This window comes from Oreochromis niloticus, linkage group LG5 (assembly GCF_001858045.2).
Source record: "Oreochromis niloticus isolate F11D_XX linkage group LG5, O_niloticus_UMD_NMBU, whole genome shotgun sequence".
Classification (NCBI taxonomy): domain Eukaryota; kingdom Metazoa; phylum Chordata; class Actinopteri; order Cichliformes; family Cichlidae; genus Oreochromis; species Oreochromis niloticus.
In genome coordinates this window covers 15,062,264-15,089,285 of record NC_031970.2, presented here as the reverse complement: position 1 = coordinate 15,089,285, position 27,022 = coordinate 15,062,264, and the positions used below count along the sequence as shown (strand labels likewise).

General features: G+C 38.4%; 1 protein-coding gene across 2 annotated transcripts; it reads right to left on the bottom strand.

Moving 5' to 3' along the window:
* Nucleotides 1-10,381: 10,381 nt before the first annotated feature.
* LOC100690928 (nuclear factor 7, ovary) lies at nucleotides 10,382-26,687 on the bottom strand. 2 transcript variants are annotated; one of them, XM_025906986.1, is made up of 5 exons: nucleotides 26,570-26,687; nucleotides 25,228-25,903; nucleotides 20,151-20,400; nucleotides 12,633-12,683; nucleotides 10,382-12,528 (listed from the first exon to the last, which is right to left on the bottom strand). In XM_025906986.1, exon 5 carries the CDS (start codon nucleotides 12,509-12,511, stop codon nucleotides 11,123-11,125), a length of 1,389 nt encoding a protein of 462 aa, XP_025762771.1. In that variant the 5' UTR covers nucleotides 12,512-12,528; nucleotides 12,633-12,683; nucleotides 20,151-20,400; nucleotides 25,228-25,903; nucleotides 26,570-26,687; the 3' UTR covers nucleotides 10,382-11,122. The 2 variants fall into 2 exon arrangements, with proteins under 2 accessions (XP_025762771.1, XP_013128693.1); XM_013273239.1 differs by lacking the exons at nucleotides 20,151-20,400; nucleotides 25,228-25,903; nucleotides 26,570-26,687 and adding an exon at nucleotides 12,761-13,205.
* Nucleotides 26,688-27,022: the final 335 nt, after the last annotated feature.

Here is a 27,022-nt window from a genome sequence, read left to right as displayed (position 1 = left end):
TGATGTTGGTGTGGGTTCATGAACAAAGAGTGGGATGCTTTCATACTTTTATTGATCTGTATGAATTTAACTGAAGTCTCAGCGTGACAGTGAGGTGAGCTGTAAAGACACATGAGAATACTCAACAACACCTTACTTTCAGAGCAAGAAGCAATCAGAAGACAGACAAGCAAAGTTCACGTGGTTAAAAACTTGCAATGAAAGTAAACATAATAGAGTGTGGAAGAAGAAAGCACTTTACTGATAATCAGAGCAGCTTCTTTCTGTTGGTTTCTGCAGCAAGCAGGCTACAAGACAAGAAAGTACCTTTACTGTAGATATTAGTCTTGGGCAGCCAGAGTGGTATTACAAGTATATGTAGATAAGAGCTACATACTTTTAATGTGAGCAGCTAATTAGTTATCTAGCCCGCAAACTGATGTGCAGTGCACAGCGTGTCTTTGTTTGGTCATTTGTTTAACAACCTCAAAGTGAGACGTGCATATGTTAAGATGTTAGATAAAAAGAAGGCAGCAGCAGTAATTACACTGTGTTGTTGATCACGCTGAAAGCTGGTTGCATAGCAGGCCGCTGTATCGCTCAGTGAGACTTTCTACTGTACTTATGATACAAAGCTGAAAACATTTGTTACACACAGATTCTCGGCCTGGCCGAGAGTCTCAGCTGTGAGCAAAAGATGACGACCAATAAAATTCTAAAATATATGTTATTAGCTAAATTGCTGAGATCAATAGGAAACAATATCTGCTACAATGTTAAAAAAAATGGAGGGATAAAACTTTCCAGTGCCCCACTGGCAAAAGGGATAAAACACGCAGTGCAAGGCCAGGGCCAGCTATGTCACAATCAGCTACACTTCACACGCTGACAACTCCGACAGGAAACAGCAGTTGTCCTCCCAGACCCACCACCCTGTAAGTAATAAGCCGGCAATCACCCCGGCCTCAGCAAGCCAACTCTGCCTTTAGGCTGTGGTGTATAGTTGGCCCTGGCCTTCACAGAGAGACAGAAAATATCAGCTTCAAATGCTTCTTAACTGTACAACTCACAGAGCAGCAAACTGTCCAGTCTGGGCATAGGACATACCTGCACAGAGAGATAGAAAATACAAAACAATGTTTGCAGTATGGACTATAAGTAGACTATAGTTTAATTGGCTGTGTGAAAAAAAATTTCCATTCTACAGTAGACATGTGTGAAACGCCATAAGAAAAGCCAGCCAAAGACCCAGACTGAGAATCCAAGCACAGATGGAAGAGAAAAAGATCAACTCGACTTTCTGATATTTCCAGTGTTTCTTATCTTAACTCCTCTGTCTATGAAAAATGCAGTTTATTGAATAGTTTCTGATGCATAAACTGCATATAAACAATGCACTATTTTGCCCGAGGTCTTCACCCAGCAAACCTCTCAGTTTAGAGAAGAAAACCCCCGCTCAGCAGAACCACACACAGCCTGGGGGTGCAGCCTGGCCAGTCAGCCAGCGAAATTTGCTCCCTTGGTGATGGTGGCAACTTTTGCATCGTTAGCCTGTGGCAATAATGATGTGTGGTTTGTGATGATCGATGGTGTCTTGTAACCCTTCCAGCCCCTATATGATAATTTTAATGATTCACAAACATATTACAAGTAAATATTTATATAACAAAAACAACAATCAACCTACAATGTCAAATCAAATTTGGTGGCTGGATGTATTTCCAATCCTTTCAACCATAGACCTCTATTTAAAAACGTAAAATAATACATTTCGCTTGAACCAAACAACAGAAATATACAGTATTTCCTTCTGTTTCCCATTGCAAAATCCTGGTGTGTCCTATAAAGTAACAAAAACAACCCAAACAACACCCATTAAATATCCCCCAGGTATCACTGAGGTGGAACAGGTCTGCCAGCAGTCTTTCAACAGTCATCCTCTGTTTTTGTATTTCAATGCAGGAAACAAAAAATGGCAGTAAATAGAAAAAAATAGAAAAACAAAATAGAAGAAAAATTTGAAATGATTATTTTTTGCATTGGAAAACACAAACATGCAAACTTTTACAGAAATAACGAAGGCATTGTTTCTGGGAAAGGAGATGGAAGTCAAATTTACATGAATTGCCCATTTTTGCTTTTACAGTGTAAAAAAAGAAGAATTTAGTTAAAAGTTTAATGATGCTTTCCACAATGGATTCTTTTCAACAATTATGGTGTTCAGAAATGTTTATATTCTACCTAAAGACATTATTAAAATGTAGCGTGCCCTTAACATTCAGACAGATTTGCTTTATTTTGGATGCACAATTCAATTTTCCTATTATTTAAGAATTTACAACACTTCATGTATTAGTTGCTCTCTAGTTTTGACAGACATTGTTGTGAATCGTGCACTCATGCATTCTGTGCAGCTCTACTCCACAGAGACTGAAGATGAGCTGGTAAGTCATCATTAAAAAGGTTGCTCTGTGCAGATCTTTTAAAAGATAAAATCTGCTAATTAAAATGAAAATAACCCAGATTAGCATTTGTACACCGATGGCTGAAGTAAATGACATCCTTGCATTATTTTATAGTTTTCTGTCTTGTGTTTAGGGGCAATGGTTTTTTGTTTGTTTGTTTTTTCAGCTACAATATCTCTTTCTTTGAGGCAGTTGAGACTGTCCATAGCAACCATCCAAACTTCCCTTTCCGGCATGTGGCAGCAAAAAATGCTTTCTAGAGCCAGTGTTTCCTTGGTCCATAGTTTAAAAATCAGACTTGGCTCTTTGTCAGACTCGGGGACCACAGTGTTGCCCGGTTTCAAAAATGGCTGTTTTGATTTTCATGAAGGAGACGCTCTCACGACTCATCAAGTGATGCCTCTGACTAGCCAGTCGGTGGCATACTGTCTGTTGATGTTACGTTTTCGGATTGCCTCAGAACGCTTGAAACCACAGCCAAATAGGTACTAAAAAAGTACCTGGTACCAGGTCTTACCACCTAATGGAAAACCCTAACAACTGTGCCCAGCCAAGTGTTAAAGGGCTAACAGTGTCCTTTGTATCATCTGTATGGCGTTGCACTTCTGGTTCCAGTGAAACAGGTCTGCACTTCTATTCTGTCAAATATGGACAACTTGTCATATTTAAATTCATTAAGTATGTATATTTTTTAAAATGCAAGATTAGTGTTAGTGAAGGACTATATTTTAACTTAAGCCACAACCATTTTAATAACTAGTAGTAGGTATTTTTGTGCTTTGTCTAACAGTGAAAACAAGGGAATCAAAAGGTAAACACAAAACTGCCAAAGGCTACTTTGACCATCAACCTTAAAGCAGACATTATGCATATACAACACATTCTCATTGTGGAACACATTCTGACAAATGTGTCTGTGTCTCATCATTACTGTCATCACCATCGTTGGATTTACTGGGTATGGAAATTTTCCCCAGCAAGATAAAATGGTTCAGATTTAGACATAAAATTCTGCATCAGGAAGTTGTGAGGTGGTGAGTACATATCTCTTATGAGACTCTTTCTATCCTGTTTGGGTTCACTTCTTTCCCCAGTCCCTTATTTTTTTTTACTGTTGCTTAGTTGTTATGTTTATGAACTAAAGTGAGCTTGGTTTATGTTCAGGAAAATATTCTATAGATAAAAACGACACCCCTTTGCAACAGCAACAATGCACATTGAAAAATTATGAATCTAGAGTGATGATCGCATCTCATTAATGTCAGTGTATTATGGCACCAACGTTAGAGACACTAAATGAGAACACTTTGTAGAAACATGGTGGACTTTGTGGAAAAAGATCTGCTTTTCTTTTGCTATAAAGGGACCATTGTAATCCTGAAAAAATATATAGTGCAATGAAAAACCAAACAGACATATTTTTCAGACATTATCTATTGACAATACGAGCACCCTACATCCTGCACACAATGGGCTTTTTAATGAGCAAGTATAATCTGTAACAGTTGTGAATTGAATTAACTGGGTGGTGAATTGCAACACATTTACAATGAAAGAGGCATACAGAAAGAGAGGATTATTAAAAAAAGTGGAAAAGATCAATATTCAAACAGTGGTGAGCAGAGCTGACAGCTGAGGTAATTATCTCAAATCATTTTCATGGATGAAACGGATAGATGTTGTGTAATTACAGACGTGCTAGCTGTCGTGAAGATTATGGGCTGTACAGGGTCTGGTTATTTGTTCATTCAGATGAATTGTGCTGAGATCCTTATAAGCGCTTCTATCGGCACGCGTTACTTGGGTTGTATCAGAAGTTTAAATCACAGTGAGAGGCTCTTTGACAGGCAAACGTATCTGCTTTCCAAGTCCATGACATCTGATGCATTAATTATAATGATGAGCGCAGATAAATAGACTTGAAAAGAGCAGGTGGCTGATTTAACAGCTGTACATTTTTCCTCTCAAATGTACCTCGGGGGGCAGATTTCAAATTGCCCTGGAGACATTAATGGTACTATGTTTTTTTTAATGGTTTTTGCTTGCAACTAGTTTTCTCTGGTTTTTGTCCCATAAGTCCACAATTTTTAGTTTGAATTTTTGGTGGAAGTTGCTTTTAATATCCACTAGATTTTAAAAACATGCCAAACCAAAAAATATACATGTTTTCATATACCCAGTGTCTCTTGTTTGTTTCTATGGAAATTGATAAATGCTGTAAATGTCAAAGCGACATTTCCTCTGGATCCTGGTGTACAAGCTTAAAAGGAAGTCTAAAATAACCACACACAAAAAACAACACACACAAAAAAACATGTAATGCACATTATGGATAATGAGTACCAAATGTACTTTTATTGCTCTGAGGCCAGAAAAGTCACTGCCGCTGGATCCTCAGGGGTGTCCTTTGTTTGAAGTTGCGCTGTGTTTTTGTGCTCAGTCCCTGTCATTTGGATCAAAGACAAGATAACTGAGAGCCATTAGCTCATCATTACACTAATGCATGATTTCTTATCTGTAATTTTGTTTTTTTGTCTTTGTATATTCTCTGACAGGCCTGTTTCATATCACTTAATCATATTTTGGCTGACCTGCTCTGTCTTAGAAGTCATTGTTTTCTCAGGGGTTTTTTTGTTTTTGTTTTTAGTCACCAAAGATTTTCCACCGCTCACATTTTGATATTCACAATATTGCAATATTGATACCTCTTTCATAAATTATGGACTTCACAGAGCTTTGGTTCTAATGTACTATGCCATGTTATGCACATGGGTATATAAGCTGAATTTTTTATAAGTGAGCCCTGAACAGCATTCGTATGCATGTTCATCCGTGACTGTCTATCAGCGCCTGATGTGAGTACTTAATTAGAAAGGGTAGGGCAAAGTGACACCAACTGTTTCTCAAGATAAGTTTTTGTTTGCTTCCAGCACAGCATCATGCAGCTGATATGCTGATGTCTATGTATTTGAAATGATTTGATTCACAGCAATTTTTTTTTTAGCTATGACTTTTCAAAGTTACAGTGTTCTCGAGGCTCTTTGCCATCTGTGCCTGATTGATGGTTGGGTGGATTTAAAGTCACATAAGGTTACCAACAAAGTTACCAATCACAACACAGCCATCTACCTGATCCATCTGAGTGTCAAACATCTCTCACTTTCCACAGCACTGAATCTATGTTACACACATGTTCCTTAAAGGGAAAGGCTGGGTCAGCAGAAAGGGAATCAGAGCTCATGAGTTAAACATGAGCATCGCGTGCATGTTGTCACATGGATAAATGAAAGCTTGACTAGAGGAATCTTGAGTGATGCTTCAAAGCATCAGTTTTCAACTCCCAGCATGTCAGTCGGTGATATTTAAATGTGTCAGGGGAAGCACGTGGTTCCACTTGTGAGCAGTCTTTAGAAAAAGGTAAGCTAGCGAGTCGCTTCTAAGCTTCACATCCATACAACCGCTCTACCGGCCATATGGGGAAAGGAGTGGTTTTGATCTTCTGTTTGTCCTTTGAGTGCATTGTTACAGCTCTACAGCAGTAAAAAGGAGGTTGGATGGAAAGATTGAGCGTATAGCAAAATCGGATTTGTTTTCACTTAAATGCTTGTACAAATATATACATCCTCATACATGTACCTCATACTTACTCATACCAGTGACTTTGCATGACTTTCTGATGATTTATGCAGCCATCAAAGTGGCACAGCACACAGGATCAGTGAATTTATTAACAAGCAGTGTAGACTGAGCTGTGTTAACCACCCAACATCTTGGAAACTCACAAGCAGGTCATTTTGTGTTTGTGACCTTGGTGGATTCTTAATTCAGACGTGTAGAGCAGGCATCAAACTGTCTCCTTCACCTCCCATAACACTGAATAATTAAACTTTGAGCTTTTAGGGATGAACATCATGTGGCAGAGGAGACAGGGAGCAAAGGGAGAGGGGAGAAGTGGCTGGTGGGAAAGGCTTAGATGGCTTCAGGGTGGAGGGGTGGAGATGAATTGAGAAGAGTGTCGCAGTTGTTTCTCAGCTCTAAATTTTTTTTTTTTTTGTTATTTTCCATTAAGAGCATGTTTTCGTTATAATTCTAGTAGGAACATGTTTAATTGAGGAACTAGCATGTTTAAAAGAACACGGGAACATAATGTGAGCCTCCAGCAGAGATTAAACATGTTTTCTCAGTTTCTGTGCAATCCAATGGTTTGTATTAGTGTCGGCAGTTTAACATTGCACCTGTTGTGGCTTTAGCAGGCCTACCGTGTGCCGGTGCTTCACGCCCACCGATTCAGCTGCCATCCATTTCTCCTGAGAAACCAGCCCACGCAGCAATTAACTACACAGCTATAAAAGCTGAGAAGACGAGCTGCCCGGTTTCAGAGTGTGAGTGCCAGTACTGTGGTGATCTTGAGGTGTGTTTCTAAACTACCAGTGAGTAGCTGTGTTTGTTTGCCTGTAGAAAATTCCTCAGTAGTGCGCTTTGCTTTAGTGCTTTGAGCAGCTGTGAGCAGCAGTTACCTTCTGTTAGTAGAAGTGCTTTTCAGTGAACCATTTGTTAACACCTTGGGCTTGCTAATGTTTTGTTTTAGACTGACATAAAACAATACATATATTTGTGTTGCATACAAATGTTCATTATTTGGATCTTAAATCAATTCTTGTTTGGATTCTGGGCACTTCTGAATTGCAAAGATGCCAACTGACAGACAGATATGGTTTTTTTTATTAACTCTTTACAGTGAAAAAAAAAAGCTGGGATAAACACACTGACACAAATAACCACTTATATCTACATATCTTTACATATGTATTGTAACCCATGTCCAAAAAACATGTAACAGAAATTTGGCAGTGTCCTTGTGCTCTTATAGACTTCCTGCATAGCTTCATCTTCTATTTCTGGGAGTCTTGTTCTGACCACATTTACTAGTTTTCCTTATTTGCACTGTAGCTCTCGTTAACAGTGATTGTCCTCGACATTAAGACTGGATCTATTTCCCGTAGAGGTTGATGTTTGCTCTCAGTGCAAGTTTAAAGTTTGAAATGGCAGACGTGAAAGTGCAAGTGGTGACACCAGAAATTCAAGAGATCAGAACAGAAGTTCTGTGACACGGTCCTCAAGGCATGCTCAAGACATATTAAATACAAAAGACGACACGCTCCTGTGACACACGGGAGCATTATCTCATCATCTCATCAAGATATGTAAATATTTATATATATTTTATATTTACACAAGATATAAAATCATTGACAGTGTCAATTACCACGATTGGTCTCTATGTATCCACATTTTGGCTCCCATATCTAAAGACCATCTCTTGCTCAAAATCTGCTAAACAGTAATTTGCCTATAAAGCAATTTTGTAGTAATTAAATAATGGTGATTTGCAGAAATATTAAATCGACTGGAGTTCAAAACTACAGAGGAAATCCAGCTGTGTCTTGCTCTCTTGCCCAGTGATGCACTTTCAACTTGAACCTATTAGACCTCCACCCATGTAGGACTGAACAGGTGAGTTTTAAATGTAACACTCACAGAGCAAACTGAAGCTGAGAGCAGAATGAACCACCACTGTGATGTGCTGGTTGTTTCCATTACACGGAGCATTATTGCTGTCACAGTCTATTTGCCTCACCTGTTCACACACATACTCTAACACACACTCTGGCCCTCAGGCCACAGTGCTTATAAAGATTAAAGGCTTAAATGCAACTCACAGACAGAGAAACAGAATGGTTTGATACATAAATACAGAGGATGGACATCATTACTTTGAAATTTTATACCATTTTATCTCAGTAGTAGAATAATCAAAACACCCTCATTTTTTATTCTAATACTGCACATAAATTAACTGCATATATTCTAAAAACACCATGGGGTCTTTAGTTACCATAGTGCTGTTGTTACTGGCTGGTAAACCCATGTATTGTAAATCCATTATAAATCCAATAAGTAATAATTTCTGATTTCTGGGAATTTCTGCTAATAAACTAAAAAAATGTTCTCGATTGTAGTATTTTCTCCAGAGCTCAGAAATGGCAGAAAATCATAGAAAAGAAGAAGCAGGAATCCAATTTCAAAGAAATTTGCATTATTCATCAACACCTATTGCTAACTGCTGGAGGGATGGCTCCGGGTTTATAACCAACTAATCAGAATATTACTTAAAGAATAATGCAAATTACCATATGCTGCAACTTTTCCAAAGGATAGTGGGCACAGCTTGAGCCAATGAAGTAAAGTCTAAGGTCAGCCTTTCCTTCCTCCCATATCTCCTCCTGACTCAATGTCTTTATAACTACATTATAATTTCTGCATGGATGGAAGAAGTTTGGTGGTTAGCACTTTTGCCTCAGAGCACGAAGCTTCAGAGTCCAGAGAGTACATAGCCTCAGGTTCAGTTTCAGCTGAGATGGGCTCCAACTTCCCATAACCATAGTTAGATAAACAGTTAGGAAAAATGATGGACAGGTGGATGACAGATGTAGAGGGATTTACAGCAACAAATGTTACCGTAGGTTGTAATAATCTCCAGAAGCCTTTGGGGTTCGTTTTTCTCATACGACTGTTAGAGTGCAGAAAGCGTCAGTCACTTTTTTGTAAGCATTTGGGGGAAACTGATGCAAGACAACATTGTTGGCTGAAATCTATATCCCATTAACACAAAAGTTGCTAATATAATACTGTATAAACAGTGGAGATGGGTACATCAGTGAGACAGCTCAGGCTGAGTTGGTTTGGACATGTGAAAAGGAGGAATACTGGATATGTTGGATAAAGGATCTTGAATATGGAGCTGCCAGGAAGGAAGAAAAGAAGAAGACCACAGTGGAGGTTGAAGGATGTAGTGGAGGAGGTCATGCAGAGTGTTGCTGTAGGGGCAGGTGATTCACTGAGGTGACCATTAACAGGAGCAGCTGAAAGATATAACTGGTCACTTTTATGAATCATCATTCACAAATACTGAATTTTCTGGTAACTGTTTTCTGCAGTGGATTGTGCAGTGTCAATCACTACACAGAATCAGCCTGATCAAAGCCCAGTTAAGATGGGTTAGGGCGCGGCCAACAGTGGGTGACACAGTGTGCCATAATGCACTAAAACATGGATGCTGCATCTGGGAGGTCACAGTATGGTAGGAGTCATACCTGACTGCTCTCTCAAGTCTGGCATGGTTGACCAGTATGAGCATAGAGCGCTCTGCCAAACGCCTTTTTCCCTACCACTCACCTACGTACAACTGCATGAATAACGCTGCCAGTGTCTGTTAGGCAGAACTGTGAAATTAAGTAACACAACACAGCCAGTGTCGAACACACCCCTGCAGTTGCCATTGTCTATTTACATTAAAATCTTGCAAGCACGATTGATCAAGGGGCAATATTTAGTCTGTCACATCTCTCAGACATTTAAAGGGATATAATAATTAGATGAGACACAATGATCACTGATACTTTGAATGTCTTGATTACCTTCATGTACTTCATAATATAATGGTATGGAGAGTACACATTCTTTAGGACTCAAGAAAGAAACTGTAATTAGAAACAATGAGAAACATTGTTTTACCCTCTGCTGCATCTTCTCAGAGCTTTCCAAATTTATTTTGCTATGCCCCCTGGGTGGAACGAGTGCTGTAATTGGTGAGAACTGTCCCATTTACACACTTAGGCGCACAGCAGGAAGGAGGAAGCTGCTGTGATGTCGATAGCAATTACAGCTACAGGTTAAATCTCCCGAGCTGCAGATCGACTGAACCCGAAGCTCTCTGCTGGCTGTTGTCACCTTAAATGCAATCCGACAAGAATGAGCAGCAAAGGAGAGAAAGACAAAGTTTCACCATGCAGCTGCCAATGTTTGGTCTCTGCTGCGTCTATGCTAAGAGAATAAAAAATGAAAGGAGTCATGTTCAGACAGTCAGCTGAAATCTGTTTCATCTGCACATCAGGTATTTATTTATTTTTGCATTATACATCATAACCAGATGACTGTTTACTTTGCAGCTTAACACAGACGTAAACAAACCATACAGCACACAGATTGATATTTAGCCATTTTAGGTCAAGGAAGTAAGGTTACTTCCTTTAAAGGTGGGGAACACTTTGACCACACATTGGTGGACATACATGCATGTGACCAATAGAAACGCAGAGTGACAGGAGTGGGCATTTATAGCACACATAAAAACCTTAAAAAAAAAATACAAAAATGACTTTTTTTGGGTCCTCTCAAACCTAGTGGTCAGTGCAGTGCATGACACTTTTTATTGTGAAAGGGCTTTAATGCTGGCATCACTTAAACCTGCATTAATGGGTGCCAAACAAGTCTTCTTGGTGCGTCAGGAAAATAACCTAACGTAATTAAAAAAATATAAATTAATTATTGAATACAGCTCCTTTTACTTATTGGTTGATTTTTTTTTAATGTACTATAATATTAGGTTTGCTTCATTTAAAATGGTAGTCTACCAAACAATGACAGTTGTTACATCCTTATTTATAAGTGCAGTAGTTTCCAGACGGGTTACTGGTCGCACAGGATCAACAGCCAGGTCTACATTCTTTCTGCTGGGATCATTGCTAATCCATGAAGTGAGTCAAAGTGAATGTGACAAAATCACTTGAGACCATAAAAAGATGAAAGATTATCGCCAACAACGACCATCACACATGTTACGTAACTACACGGAGAGGACATTGTGATATCTTTAGTGGGTGTGGATTCACCGAGTTAAAATATGGAAACTGTGTCTCAGTAAAAGTGTGTCTGAAGGTGTGTATGTGTGTGTCAGTATCAGGATCAGAGAATGACAGTTTTTCTTTGTCCCAGTCCAGATGAACTCTGATCCTCTGAAATCTCTTTCTTATTGAGAGAACAGTTGGGGGGCCGTCACTGGAGTTTGCTGTGTACTCACCATCACAGAAAACAAGTTTTAATAAGTTACATTTTTTGTCTTCACTGTTGGCAGATCTCGAAAAGACTCCCAGTGCCCAGACTGGACTGTCTCCAACTTCAACATCCCAGCTGTGAATTTCTGAGTTAAAGCCCTCAGAGCCGAGGACGGAAGGATAGAGATAAATCCTTTCGGGGTTTTCGGGAACCTTCTGTTTCCTTGCACGTCTCACACTGGTCAGATTTTCAGACAAGATGAGATCTGGATGAGCAGTGTTTGGATTCAGAATCACAGGAGTATATGAAATAATGTCCTTCATGTTGCTCCAGATGTTGAAGGACAAGTTGCCCAGGTGTTCAGCAACATCAATCAGAGCACCTGAGACCAGCTGAGGAACATCAAGCACGGATAGCTGCTGGACTCTTTTTACTGCAGCTTTGTAGTTTTGTAGGAAAGAGATGTCTTCAGCTCTCACCTCCCTCTCTGTGGCTCTGATTGTGCCTGAAAGATCTGCAGTCTTTCTGCTCAGAGTTTCAATCTTTACCTTCATCTTCTGACACTTTTGCTTCTCTTCATCTTTTAGAGCAGTGATCCTGGCATTCTCTTCGTTTTGTAGAAACTGGCGAAGCTTCGTAAACTGCTGCTTAATCTGCTTTTCTGTCTCCTGGGTCTGAACCCTAATGTGTTCTGCAGTTTGAACACATTTCCCTTTAACTTCCTCATAAAGCTTCAGTTTATCCTTTAAAGGCTTCAGACATTCCTGGAGCTCCTGTTTGTGAATGTGCGCAGCTTCATTGATGGGGCTGAATCTGTGGTTGATGTGCACTGCTGAATCTCGACAGACAACACACGCTGGCCCCTGATGGTCCAGACAGAAGAGCCTGAGATTCTCAGAATGCACAGTGCAAAGTGTCTGGGAACCTCTTGAAGCTCTCTGATCTGTGTTCTGTAAATAGGCCTCACATAGGTTCTTCAAAGCCAGGTTACGGGGTGGATTACTCTGTAAAGATATCGTCTTACAAACCGGACACTGCTTTATTGGTTTGTCAAGCCACCATCTCTGCAGACAGGCTTTACAAAAGCTGTGGCTGCATGACAGGATAACAGGATCTTCAAAGATGTCATGGCAGACAGGACAGGAGAGATGGTCCTCTGACTGTGTGGTCATTTTCTCTCTGAAAGAAGCTTTAAGCAGAGCAGATACACAGATAAAAAAAAATCTTAAGGTTCCCTTATCCACCTAATCCTTTTTTCCCCTCAGTGACCTCCACAAACATTCTAGTACTCACAGTATCAGGAGCTCTTTTCTGCAGCTCATTTCCAGACTTCGTAGTTTTATGCTGAAAGTGAAAGTAATTGTCTGTCAGTGTGTGTCTGTATTCTCTGCACAACAGCTCAAATGAATCTGTGAATTCACATTTATTGGTTGTCTCAGGTCGAGGAAGTCAGCAGTGGGGTGGAGTTTTATTTCACCCTGTTGTTCTGGCTTTGTCCTTTTGCTGATGCTTTCACAGATGAGGAAACCCAGCTTTTGTGCTCTGGTACAACTGCAATGTACTTTCAGTTTTGGAAAATAAGTTAATCAGAGTTCATTCATGTTCTCTATGTTATCAAAAAAAAGTTATGCTGTGAGTGAACATTTTATCACTCTTTAAGTCTGTGCACACTCTGCCCTATCAAGGAACAGTATTAAAACCATAAAGGTAAAGTACTTCTTATTATGCGTCTTATATATAATATCATATATATTATGTTAGCTGTAACTGATTGCCCAACTTAACTTTAGCACTCTCAAGCTCTCTCTTAACGCTCTCTTAACATAGTGAAATTGGGTCATTCTTTGTGTTTTTTTCCCTGTATTATTATCCACAGGTAGTTATTTTAAGAGTATATTTGTTAAAAAAAATATCCAGATAGCTATGAAGAGGTCATTTTCATGACTGATGTGTTCTGCAAGAAAACTCTTGCCTTTAGGTAAAGGTGGTGATGTCTCTTGTTGTCTCAGTTGACACTAACCTGTATTTCATGACTGGCCTCAGGTGAGGCAGATGAAAGGAGGATCTTTGTAATGTGCATTAATATTTTCAAATACAGTTTTAACCCTTTAAAGCTAAACCATGAACCTGGAATGTCCACTAAACCTTCTGATGAATAAAAAACACAAAAAAACATAGAAAACTAAACATCAGTTCCCATATGAGTTTTAATTTGTATCAAATTCCTAGCATTTTTTTTATGCAATTTATTGCTTAAAAATGTTTTGTACAATTTATTCATATTTTTCAGGTGGAAAAAAATCCCACTGCTGATGCAGAGGTCTCTAAAACGCATAAAATTTCATGTATCAAATGTGTTACACATCACAATAGATAAATGTATGTATAATATTTCTCTGCTATGGTTCTTTCTACTTCCTGATGCAAATATTGCACTTTCCAATTATTTTAAATCTTTGAAAACATATATCTACAAATTTATTGTGCTGCTATATTATAAATAAAGCTGCCCTGCAGTATATAAATAATAAAATGATCCACAGTTATATACAAATTAATTAATTCACATGTTTGATCTGTTGTATTGTATAAGATTATGCATGCTTTTAAGATTCGTTTGCTTTAAGAGTACTTTTACTTTAGGTACGTCAACTCTATTTTGATGCTAAAATATACTTTGACTTTACTACAAATATGAATTTTACTTATATTTATTTATATTTAATTTATAAATAAACTTATAATAAAACTATATGCTTATAAATAAACACTACTGCTGTAATGGAATCTGAAGATTCATGTAAATTCATGCATTGAAACATTACAGTTATTCTGACGGACAGTTGTTAGTTAAGAAAGCATGCTGTAATTGTAACTTGTGCATGTTCTGACTTTTCCATTCACTTGTAATTCAAACAAAGAGAACAATGCTCTCTTTACCTTGACTGTAGTAGATAAATGGCAATGATTTGTCAGTTCATCAGTTAGGGCTTGGTTACTGGTTACTCGGGACCAGCTGCCAACTCTATTCTTTTAAGCTTCGCCTCTAGAGCATCTGTTATTTTACAGGCATTTACAAACTGAAACTATGTCCAGAAGACCTGTTGACACCTTGTAATACAAAACATAACGTAGATAAGAAAAATATAATTAATCTGTCACAGACCGAGACCTTTTTGAAATTCATTCTGGCTATAAAAAGTTACAAACACACTGCTCATTAGTTCTTAATAGGAAAGCATGCACACCATAAACAACAACAGAATCTTGATTCTCTGCAGGGGCAAACTGAGTGTTGAATATCGTATTATAAATGACAATAATTCAAACAAATACAATCACCAAAGTGCCAACCCGCAGGTTTCATACAATACACGTCCTGTAGAGTCTTTCAGGGGTCACTTTTACTTTTACACTTTTACAGCAACAACACAGTTAAAATTTAGCCTGACTATTGTTTGCTCTAGACCTTCACTTAGGAGAAATGCTGTCATCAGTTAATAAGAAATAGCTGTATTTCTGCAATAATGACTCTAATCCTCAGTACATGGGACAACTTCTCAATCAGGTGAGCTATAATGGCAGCCAGCTGTTGATATTGTTGAAGGATTAAATGGCCTTTTATTATTTAGGGTTAATTTGGATAATAACTGTCACAGTCCTGGGTCTGCGACTCAGTGTTTTGAGTTTTGTACTATTATTGATCTTTGATTTCATCATAAGTTTTCACTGCTAGTGTCTTGGTTTCGGTTTTCAGTATTAGTCTAGCTCCCTCGTTCTTTACTATATCATGATTTCTAGTCTTTAGGTTTTGATTTGGCGCTATATAAATAAAATTGAATTGAATTGATTATGTGCCTCCCCTGTGTTCTGTGTTATGTCTACTCTGGGCCTTCCTGCCCCACGTTTCAGGTCTTTGTGTTCTGTCTTCATTGTCATCCTTGCCTCCGTGTTTGTGTGTTTCCTGCTTTACTTTGAAGGTCCAGGTCCTATGTCAGTGTAATCTGTTTTGCTTCCTCCCGGTCTCGTCTCGTCTGATTAGTGTCAGGTGTGTCTCCCTGCTGTGTGCCATTTCCTCGTTTCCCTCTGTGTGTATATACTGTGCGTGTTCACCTCTGTTCCTCTTCGGATCGTCTGCGTTATCTCTGCAGCAGCCATGTGAAAGCTGGGAAGAAAACCCAGTTTAATATGATCCTTATTTATCTCAGACTGCTTCTTGTTTCATGCCTTCAGTTCATCATTTTTCTGGAAAAATGGTGTTACCATGAAATAGACGATCTTAACTACTGAGATTCTGGATTATAAAATATACAGGAAGTGTTAAATTTAATACATAGAAAGTATCAAATGGAGAATTGTAGTCACCACCAAGGTTACTATTGTTAACGAAAACTAACAAAATAACGAAAACTAGAAGTGAAAAAAACATTTTCGTTAACGGAAATAAAAATAAAAACGAGACTTTGGCAGTGTGATCCATCCCGAGACAACAGGACTGGGATATCTACAACTGTGTGAGTCAATTGCCTTCAAAAAGTTTATCAATTCACTTGAACCAAAATTACGAACACCCGGTCCTGCAAGAGTTAATAGTCTCATTGGGGCCAAGATATACCTTTTATAGTTGCCTGGTATCAACGGTTGTTCATCTGCCCTAATTTATTTATTTATTTTTTAAAAGAACCCATAGGTGGGAATGTGAGTTGTCTGTCTCTGCGTGTTAGCCCTGCGACAGACAGGCGACCTGTCCAGGGTGCAGGGTATGGTAGCTGGAATAGCAACATACCCAAGGATAAGCAGAAGAGCATGACTGATATGATGAAACTGGGATTTTGTTACACTTAATTACTACAAACACAACTAAAACTATAACTGAAACTAATCAAAACTAAACTGAAACTAAGGATTTTCAAAAAAAAAAAACTAAACTAAACTAGCAAACAAATGGTAAAAACTAATTAAAACTGATATAAAATTGAAAATCTGGAGTCAAAACTAAATAAAAATAAAAACTAATGAAAATTGCAAAACTATTAAAACCCTGGTCACCACTGATTGTTTTTGGTCCTACATACTAAACTGAATGGGAAAATCAGTCATTTCTCCCACTGAGAGTGTAGTGACAAAAGAGATTGTATGAGTGAGAATGTAAAAAGAGATGAAAGGTGAAATTGTCTAATTACTGTGAGATAAAACCGGCATATTTGATAAAATCAAACATGCATGTGTGGTATTATAACAGAATCAAGGCAAGTATATATTTTCTCTTTGTATTGCAGTGGATGATTTGCAGTCACATACGTTTATATTTCATATTGATCCACACTTATTCAAAGTTCTTTTAAAATTTTACATTAAGCTCACGCCATATGGAAGATACCAGTCCCATTGTGCTAAAAAAACCCCCCAACAATAACACAGTGGAAATCTGTGATCAATACATGGTGCCTTAAACTGTTATTACAGTGTTACTGTTCAAAGAAACCGTCTGCTGAGAAACCTTCATTTCTTGGCTTGTATTATTATATTTCTCGTCCTCTGCTTATCTGTAAATACAATGGAACGTTAATAGTGAAACAGAGAATTCAGACATTTTTTTTTTTTGGCTTTCCCTTAACCGCAACCAGGTGAGGCAGATGGCTGCCCTTCCTGATGTTTTTGAGTGGGATTTTTTTTAGGCTTTTTTTCCCATCAGTACTGCCTGACGGGTGCTTATAGAGGCTGGTTCGGCTTCTGTCTTTAATATTGTCAGGTCTATACTCACAATATTAAGTGCCCCAAGGACGACTGTAGTAATCTAGTGCTATAAAAATGTAAGTGAATTACATATATAGTTATTAATCACACAGCATATGGACAGTGGGAGATTTGTGATGGGACAGGTTGACCAAAAAATAAAATAAATTCACGTCCTGAAAAACACAACGACATTCTTTCTGATGCTTTGATTCTCTCTACTATATTTTTCTGAAACTTCAACAAAGATAAGAAGGTTTACTTTGGAATTTTGACATAACAAATGATTGTGTGAACTATGTTGTCCTCATATTTTTCTTTGGATTTCATTTCAAGTTGAAAAGCTTGGGAGCAAATTTCAAGAGCAACATTGTTGGAAATCTTGTGTATATCATGTAAACATTCATTCCTTATTAGCATGTTAGGACTGTTTGATAACGACCTGCACTTTACCCATCACCAGTGGCGTGGTGTATGAAGGAAGTCTTTGGGAAGTGACTTCTGCCACATGCAGTGCTGCAGGTCTTGCTTATAAAAAAAGTAGTGTAAAGCGAACGTACATTTCAACAGTATTTCAACAACACTTATTCATATTTCTCACAATAAACTGGAGGTTTTTTTCCAATAATAACACAGTAATAAATAAAATAAGGTTAGCATTCAAAAATAAAAAGAGCTTTTGAAAAGTTGTCTTGAAAAGTTGCTCCCCCTTTTCTTCTTTTTTTTTCTTAGCTACATTTCACATGTAAACCATTTCAGCTTTAACCCTCATTTTTTCTCTGTCTGTTTCCCTGACTTACTTCTTTGAACTTCTGCATCTGGTCTCCTCGCAGAGTTTTCTGTTTTCAGACACGCTCTAAACAAATTATTTAATTGGCTGAGTGGCATCATACGAGGTGAGTTCCAAAGCACAGAATTGGATTGTGTGTTTACTGTGACTGCTATAAATACAAAGGACAGATTAAACCTTGTTGTATTTACACTAAAAGTCGCATCAAAATCTAGTAATAGGTCTGGATGGACCACAGTCCACCTGTTGGTGACCTAGGGTCTACGCTATCTACCCTGGTAGTGGGAAAATCTGGGAATTGTGTAGATAAACATCCACTGTTTGCAATTACCATGTACAAATATGATGCTATACAACACAATATGGTATGTTCTTTTCCTAGATCCTAATTACAGGGGAAGAAGAGCAAAGGTGCTCAGACCGCTCTGTCTTTAGTCAGTCCCTTTAACTCTTCTGGGTGAATATTGAGGCTTTTCCAAGCCAGCTGAGAGACATTATCTCTATAATAAGTACGGATTCCCGAAATACCTCATCAGGAAGCATCCGAGTCAGACAAATGTACCCCATCAGTAGGCCCCTCAACAGGAGCTCTAGTCTGAGCCCCTTCTGAGTAACTAAGCTCCTCATCCTATCTTTAAGTGTGAGACAAGACACCTGCTCTGATAATTCGGTCAGTATCCACAGCACATGGCCGTCTGTGAGGTTAGGAAATAACATCAACCAGTAAATCAACAGCACATGCCTTCAAGCTCAGCTTTCTCTGCACCATAACAGACTGTATATTATACAGTATCTGCACTGCTGGATGCTGCACCAATCAATCTGCCAAGCTTTCACTTTTCCCTCACTCGTTAACAAGACCCTGAAGTACGTGCTTCCTCCTGGGGCAGCAACCTGGACTCCACTCCTGCACTCCCCCTACTAAGAACCATGGCCTCGGACTCAAAGGTGGTAACATTCATCCCACACATTATATTATATTATATTATATTATATTATATTATATTTGGGCTCATGTATCCATATCTTATGGCAATTGTATGGTGGCCCGGAGAGTTCAAATGCACTGCATCTTAAAAAAAAACTACACAAAACAAGACACCAGACACAAAATCTCACAAAACACAATGCAAGTTTTGGGGAGACAATAACATGATGAATAATGAATAATGTCATCTACAAAATGACAAACTAAAAAATGCAAAGGACTGCGCTGAGATACACTTAAAAGAAGCAGAGGCTTTTTCTGTGCCTTGAGGATGACAAAGATGCAAAGTAATATGTGTTTTATCGCATTTTTCATGTAATACTGTAGATACACTTTGCAATTAGTCACTTACTGTTAGCTTGTCACTTCTGCAGCTGTTCTGTGACATTATTGTCTCCTCCAAAACAATTGCGTTATTCTTTATTAAACTTCCATGTGTTTTGTATGCTTTTGCAGCATTTTTTCTACTTGGTGTTTTTTTCATAAGTTGCAGTATATTTGACCTCTCAAGGCCACTGTATATTTGTGTAAAAAGGCCTTTTCAAAGCTTACATTAGACATTTATCAGGAGGTACACACTCACATCTTAACCGAGTCTTTATTCTTCAAATCTTTAAAATGACATTGCAGACATTTAGCATTTACAGTTGGCCAAATTGGTTTTGAATCAAAAGAGTACAATACTACAAAAGAAAAAAAGAAGTTTCAAAATGTTACATTTTTCCTGTCGTTCAGAACTATGTTCAAATGTGACCTAGATTAATTATAGTTATCCAACTTTAAGGTGTGATTATAAACACAAAACAATATCCTGACAGAAAACATTGATAAATATGTGCACATCAAACAGACTTTATATTTACCATATGTGCAGGCTGAATCAGCCCAAAGGCTAATAAAGGAGATGTCTATGTAAAGTTTGTGCACCAAACTTGCAGGTTCCTCTTGAAATGTAAACCTTTAGAAATGGCAAACAAACAAACTATTTTCGTCTAAAAGAGCTTGGTGCTTTGGTTTAGTTTTAGCAAAGTTGCTGGACCGTTTTAAGCTGTGTAGTGATAAACATTTGATACTTTATGGTGAGTATTTAGAGTATATATTAGAAAAGGTGAGGCTCAAAGAGAAAGGCTGCTTATTAATAGTTTTTGTTTACTGAGCAGGCTCTGTGGAGGAATAAGACATGAATGTCATCTCATAATTGCTTTTCTTCACCTATAGAAGCACTTCTAGCATTCGTTTTGTGCAAAGCATGCTAACCTTGCACTTCTTACGCTATTGTTTTCCTCTTCTTTTTTACCTCTTTGTGGCACGTTCTTTGCTCTCCATCTTGTCCGCAGCCATTTCTGCATGTAGATAAATGCAGCCATCCCCATCCCTGACTGCTCAGTTGAATAATTTTCTTCTCCTTGGCCTTTATGTTGAGTGGGAGCTGTTACTCAGAACAAATGACATTTTAGGTCTCTGTCTCTCAGGATGAAGAAATGAGTAGCAACTGGCTCTGTGAAACGAGATGGATCGCACAAGTCGATCAGTCAATCTGCTGGGTTCTGTTAACGAAAGAAAAATCCAATGCAAAATTTATTATAAATTTATTATTTAAATTATGTTAAGAAGAAACATGAATAATGAGTTTGTCTCAAAATAAACACAGAAGATTAAAATGTCTGTGTGTGTGTGTGTGTGTGTGTGTGTGTGTGTGTGTGTGTGTGTGTGAGAGAGAGAGAGAGAGAGACCGATTACCTGGAAGCTCTTACAGACAGAGGTGAAATAGAGGGCAGAATGCCTTTCTGGAACAACTAAAGAAAAGATGTAAAATGAGAAAGGATTTGACAGACAGACACAAAGAAAGAGACGAGAGAGACCAGATTAAAAAAAGAGACAAGAGAGAAGATTTAAAAAAAGCCATAGCATGAAAGAAAACAAGTGTCAAGGTGAAGAGAAGAGAGCAGACAGCCTGCCAATGACATTCACAGCCAAGGCAACTGCTGCTTGCCCTTTTCAACAAGGCACACACACACACACACACACACACACACGCACACACGCTGTGAAGAAGGTGAAGATGTCTCAAATATGAAGGTTGACAATATGACATCCATCATATATGGAAAGCCATATGTGGTGGCTGTTGAGTAGCTATCTTCAAAAGTCAGGTGAGAAGTCCGTCACCAGTATCTGGTTGTCATATTTATGAGCAGCGAGTTGATTGTGACACTGCCCCCTGGTGATAGTAAACACCTGCATAGCTATGTGTAGGCTCTGATGCCAGTCCCTTAGTTACAAATTTTTCAGCCAGGAGTCTGTAGCTTGTGTACCATTGTACACACTATTTGACTTTCTATTAAGAACTCCTTTTTAAGGTTAAAGAAATGATTGATTGCACCAAATCACCTTATAAATATGAATCCTTCTTGTGACAAATATTTATCCCAGCTTGAAAAGGATGACAAGCTGTTCTTTACAAGCATCCATATGAGACCAGCTGGGATTGACAGACCCATCTCACAACTGTCATAATGTGCTGCATCACAGGACCGACTCCAAAGGACACCTTATACCTTTCACCTTTGTGAAACAGCAGGGGCATGGGTAATGTGGCAGTCTTTGCTGCTCTGGGAATAGGAACAGATTGGCTTCATATGAGATAAAATTCTGATCGGGGACCACAGACCGTTTATAAAAGATGTCGTCTCCTCTCCAGAAGACATAAAAGGTTGGTGCAGTTTACTTTTCTGTGTAGAGTTTGCATGTTTGGTTTCTTCTGAGTACTTGGGTAAAGTAAATAAGTAGTAAATAAGTCAAAGTAAATAAGTAAAAGGTATCATGCAGCTTGTAGTATAAAGTGCTTACATGGTTTGGAAGACCAAATATGTGCCATATAAATGCTAGTTCCTAAAAGGAAACCAGTGCAAGAAGAGGCATGGTGAATTAAACCAGAGAAAACAAAATTGCAGTGAAAAAAACGAAAGAAAATTAGAGCTATAACAGAGTAGTGTAACTAAAGATGTTGCAAACCTCCAAACTTATTTTTTGGGTCAGAGATTATAAACAGCCTTATTTCCTGCTCTTTGTTTTGAATTTAATCTGATCATAAGATGGTCAAACCTTGGTCTTCACCAATTCTTTGTCTTTTAAATCCCTTCCAGACATTGCTGGCAATTACATATGCAGTTTCTGCCAAGTTGGAAAACAAAACCTCGGATGTATAAGATCTTTATTTATTTTCATGGATCTATTTAATTTTACTTATGAAGCCAACTTATAATACTGGGGTGGCCTTAAAGTTGTTCTTCACAGAACAGAAGACATAAAGTCAGATTAAAAGTGAATGTAATAGAAAACAACAGAACAAACTGCAGGAAATGAGGTCACTGTGTGTGTCTGTGTGTGTTTGTGCAAGAAACATTACATTTATTTTCTGACCTCTTTATTCTGTATCCTCGGGGCTAATGTCAGTATTCAGATCACACAAAGCCGTGAAATAGATTCAAACTTAAACACTACATCTTAATCCACCATTTGTTTACCCAACTGGAAATGTGGAGCGTTTTCTACATTTCATACACACTAGACACACATGGTGAATACAGAAATGATAAAGACATTGCACTCAGTTGTGTGATGGAACAGAGACCTTCAGGTCAGTTATTCAGCCACCCAAGATGAACTTTGCACAAAGCACAGTATGTATATGTGTGAAAAACTACGGGGATATATATTGTGATTGTTCTGTGGTCTCAAAGGTGCCTACAGGACTACATTTATATTAAAAGCAATTTATAGATTTTAACGCTGGTCCACCAATGAATTAATGCATGCAGAAGTTGCATTACCAGCAAAAAACAGCAAAAAACATATGAAGTGCACTCCAGGGTCCCTAATCGCCAGAAACAAGCTCGTCGGCTAATAAATATTTACATATAAATGTGTTAATAATTTCTGTTTAAACGCTTTCCTGTGATTATTTTCAGGTTGGCTTAAAATATTTCCCTCTGCTGTTACTGCAGCTTACTGCAACTTTTGCACATGTGTCCATACGAGGCAAAGTGCGAAATGGACGTGGTCGACGGCGTGTCTATTACACGCTTTTACCATGCAATATGCAACAAAAGTACAATGGACTCTATGTTCTGACACCTTTTTATCAGAACCAGCACGAACACTTCTAGCAATTTGAGTTCCAGTAGTTCACCCTTACCTGCCAATGACCCCGTCGCCCTTCATTGGACCACTTTTATAGATATTGACTAATACAGACCAGGAACACCACACAAGAACTGCAGTTTTGGAGATGTCTAGCCATCTTAACTTGGCCCTTGTCAGTGTTGCTCAAATCCATACACTTTCCCATTTTCCTGCTTCTAACACATCAACTTTGAGCACAAAAACTAACAAGTGCCATGATAAAGAGGAAGAGATAATCAGAGTTATTCACCTCATGTCTATAATATGACATACCCCTCTTAATGGTACATCTCTACTGTGGCGACCTCCCACACCAGATAAATGTATTCTGACACCCCCTAATAACTAGGAATGGATTGAGAACACAACAGAAAGCTGACGGCACTATCCTGACCTCCAGCCTCACAAAATCCAATCTGATAGAGCATCTGCACGAAGCATAATATATGGACCTGATTTCACAGCCGTTACAGCTCGCTCAAAAGACCACAACACAGAGGGACACAACTGATTTAGAGCCAAAGAAACGGCATTAACTAACAAAAGACAAAATAAAGGAATAAAAAAATGTAATGTTTGAGGAATGAGGAGAGGCAGGGGAAAGGAATGAGAGACTAAGTACAGGAAGAACCAACTTACCAAATCTTTACAGGTTTCCTGTGTCTGTTAGAGATCATACACAAACCAACCAACCAACAGCAGAAGGCACAGTGACACAAGGGAATTGGAAGTTTTTCCTACCTAAGTTTGTGGTTAGATTCATTTTGTAGCTTTGCCCACAGTAACAATATCAAATTAAATATAAAAATCATGCTACTTCTGGGACATTTTTCTTACCACTTTGAGCTTCTTCCATGAAACAATGCCTGCACGACTATTCCTGGGACAAGTTAAGGTAAAATGGCTTGGGATTATAAAGTGCCTGGTTATGGGATATGGTTGAGGGGGGTGTTAGGGCATCATTCATCTCTGCACCATGTAAGTCAGCAGAAATGGCATGACAAGGAAAAACAAAAAAAAAAGTGATAACATGTAAAATTACTTTGCATGTCAGTCATGCAACATTTCATGATAGCGGGCTGGCTTTGAATTGCCTCTGAGCATATCTTGGCGTATTACCTTTAATATTTAAAAGGTAAGGGGAACATTACACTCTTCATGTTTTTTTCTCTTTGTCAGCTCCATTCTGCCTCAGGCTCATCGAGTCACACTTACTTGCAGTGGGAGCTTTTGGGTACGGCTACACAGCAGCTTGAGATTAAACTCATTATTTACTCCCCCTCATGTCAAAAGAGTCAGTTAACAACATAACAACCTCAAAACAACCTCAAAAAAGTAAAACATTCAAAAACAATTTTACACAGAAAAACAAAAAATGTGTGTTTTGTGATGGATTGTGTGTGTGTGACTGGTGTACCTTGCACCTCCATTTTTGACAGGACTACCTCTAGCTTTACGCCTTAAGAACTTTTGACCTTTTCCCAGCTTTCACATGGCTGCTTGAGGATAGTGTCTTTGTTTTAGACTAAAATTTGCCCTTTCATAAACTTGTGGTTGGGTCCTCACAGTTACTCAATAAACATAAATGTGTATTAGTATCCCATGATAATATTTTATTGTTATCTGAGTCTGATTCTTTCAAATAAACGCTTGAATAGCTTGAGGGAAGGAAACAATCCATCTGTGATGTCTGGGACTGTACCAATGAACATCACACTTAAAAATAAAGGGGGGCTCTTAATAAGCTCTTTTCCACAAAACATATTCAAAGACATTATTTTTCAATCAGAGTACATCAGAAGTTAAACTTCTGGGCACTGATCTAGTCAGTTAAGAGGTAGAGGGGGTTGTTTGGTTGATACATTTCATTTTCATCAAACGTGTGGCATCCTTTCATTCTTAACACATTACCCAGTCATATCAGTATAGATATCCAGCATATTTTTTCTTTTTCACACTTAGATCTGATGTGTATTCAAAGTGTCCCTTTAGGAGTCTATGTTAGTCATACTGTTCATTTTGCAAGGGTGTCCCCCCCAAAGAACTAGACACAGAATGTGCTTCTCTCCTTTGATGGCATGCTGGGGCTCTGCTTCAGATTTGTTATTTTGGCTCAACATATGTTGAACATGTGAAACTAAATAAGTTACATATGTAAGTGATGCAATGTTTGGCTTAAAGAACTTTACCTTCATGGAGAAACATAAAAGTAGGGTGATGGGGGAGGGAGTGGGTAAAAGAGTAAAACTGTAGAATACTACTACTACTACCCATCACCCCTCCCAGGGTATGGGCTGCCAAAAGTAGATCTCCAGTTTTCTGTCCTGGGCCATTCTTTATAGATGGGTCCAGGTGTAGCCCCTCTTTTTTGCTTCTGCCTCAAGGTCTCGTCGGCAGGTGTTTCTTGGGTGGCCTCTCTTTCGCTTGCCTTGGGGGTTCCACCTGAAAGCCTGCCTGGTGATGGTGGCTGGCGGTTTGTGTAAAGCGTGCCCTTCTCTTCCAGCACCTTCTCTTCTCTTCCTGATTTCTTCCTCTACTGGGAGTTGACAGATTATTTCCCATAGTTTGATGTTACTGATTGTGTCTGGCCAGCGAATGTGGAGAATCCTTCTGAGACAGGAATGTCTGGATTTTTCTGTTTGAGGTTTCATTTGTCTTCCAGGTTTCAGCTCCGTACAGCAGTACTGACTTCATGTTGGAGTTGAACAGTCGGATCTTGGTAGTCAGGGTCAGCTCTCCGAATGACTTGAATGAATGTTCTTGAGCTGGATGAAGGCGACTCTTGCTTTGCCAATCCTTGCCTTGCAAAGTAGAATGACTTAGTAAACATCAAGGCTAGCTGGGTGGGTATCTAGTTGGAGAAAGCTTAAAAGAAAAGCACAGCAAATTGATTAATGCATTGCATTTCCTATAGCCCCTTAAAAATAAAAGCCTCCCGCTGGTTTGTGAGTAGCAAGCTTCGGACGTGAAGCTGGAAAAAATCTTTGTTGTGCTTCAGCAGTGAATTCACATAAGCTCTGATAGACTTACAGTGGCATGGTGATCTGTTTTTGTGGATTTCCTCCGGATTCTCTGGCTTCCTGCATGTTAGGTTAACTGGTGACTGTAAATATGCTGTAGGTGTGGATGCTGCTACACTGAATAAAAAGCTGTATGAATATATGAATCTGAATTGCAGTGTGGCGTGGTGTGAATAATCAATAAGACTACAAAATCTCTATATACAGATATATATAATATCTGCTACCAGACAAGAGAAGAACAGTCTGGGCTATACACGGTACTGCAATATTTCTCTTTAAACAAAGTGTTTTTATTAAAAAAAAGAAAAAGAAAAAGAGTAACACTACATCTGGTTTTCTTCACACGCCAGTCAAAAACATCCTTGTTCTTTTAAAATTAGTTGAGATTAAGAAAACTCCAAAACAAAACTAAAAAAAAAACAAAAAACAAGTAAGAAATAAAATAAGTAAAGAGAGAAATCCCAGAGATAGATAGTTAGTTAATGGTGCTAATAACACATTTACTCACCATTCGTCTGCTCCTAATTTATGCTCATTTTTTTATGCCTCTATGATCGATTGCAGCTCGTCCTTTGATAGCTGCATTCTTTTCAAGAGCCAGTGTTTTTTAGACCTCCGTTTCAAATCTTACACTGGCATACTGCATCTTTTATTCAGCCAACACATTTATTTTCTCTCACTTTTTCGTTTCTCTTGAGTACCTTGTAGATGAGCACAGAAAACACATTCAGAAATGTGCTTGTATTTTCAGAAAAAAGGTATGGGCATCATTTGCTATATTTTAACATCTTAACTTTATTTTCCCCAGTTTACACAAAGGTTCTCCCTAGCATTAATTTTTGTACCTAAAGGCAATGAGATATGAGGGAGCCTGTGTTTGTCAAAAAACAAAATGAGAAAGGTGGAGAAAATAATTATTATTTAAAGTTTTACCATTTTATTATTCATTAAAACTAAATCA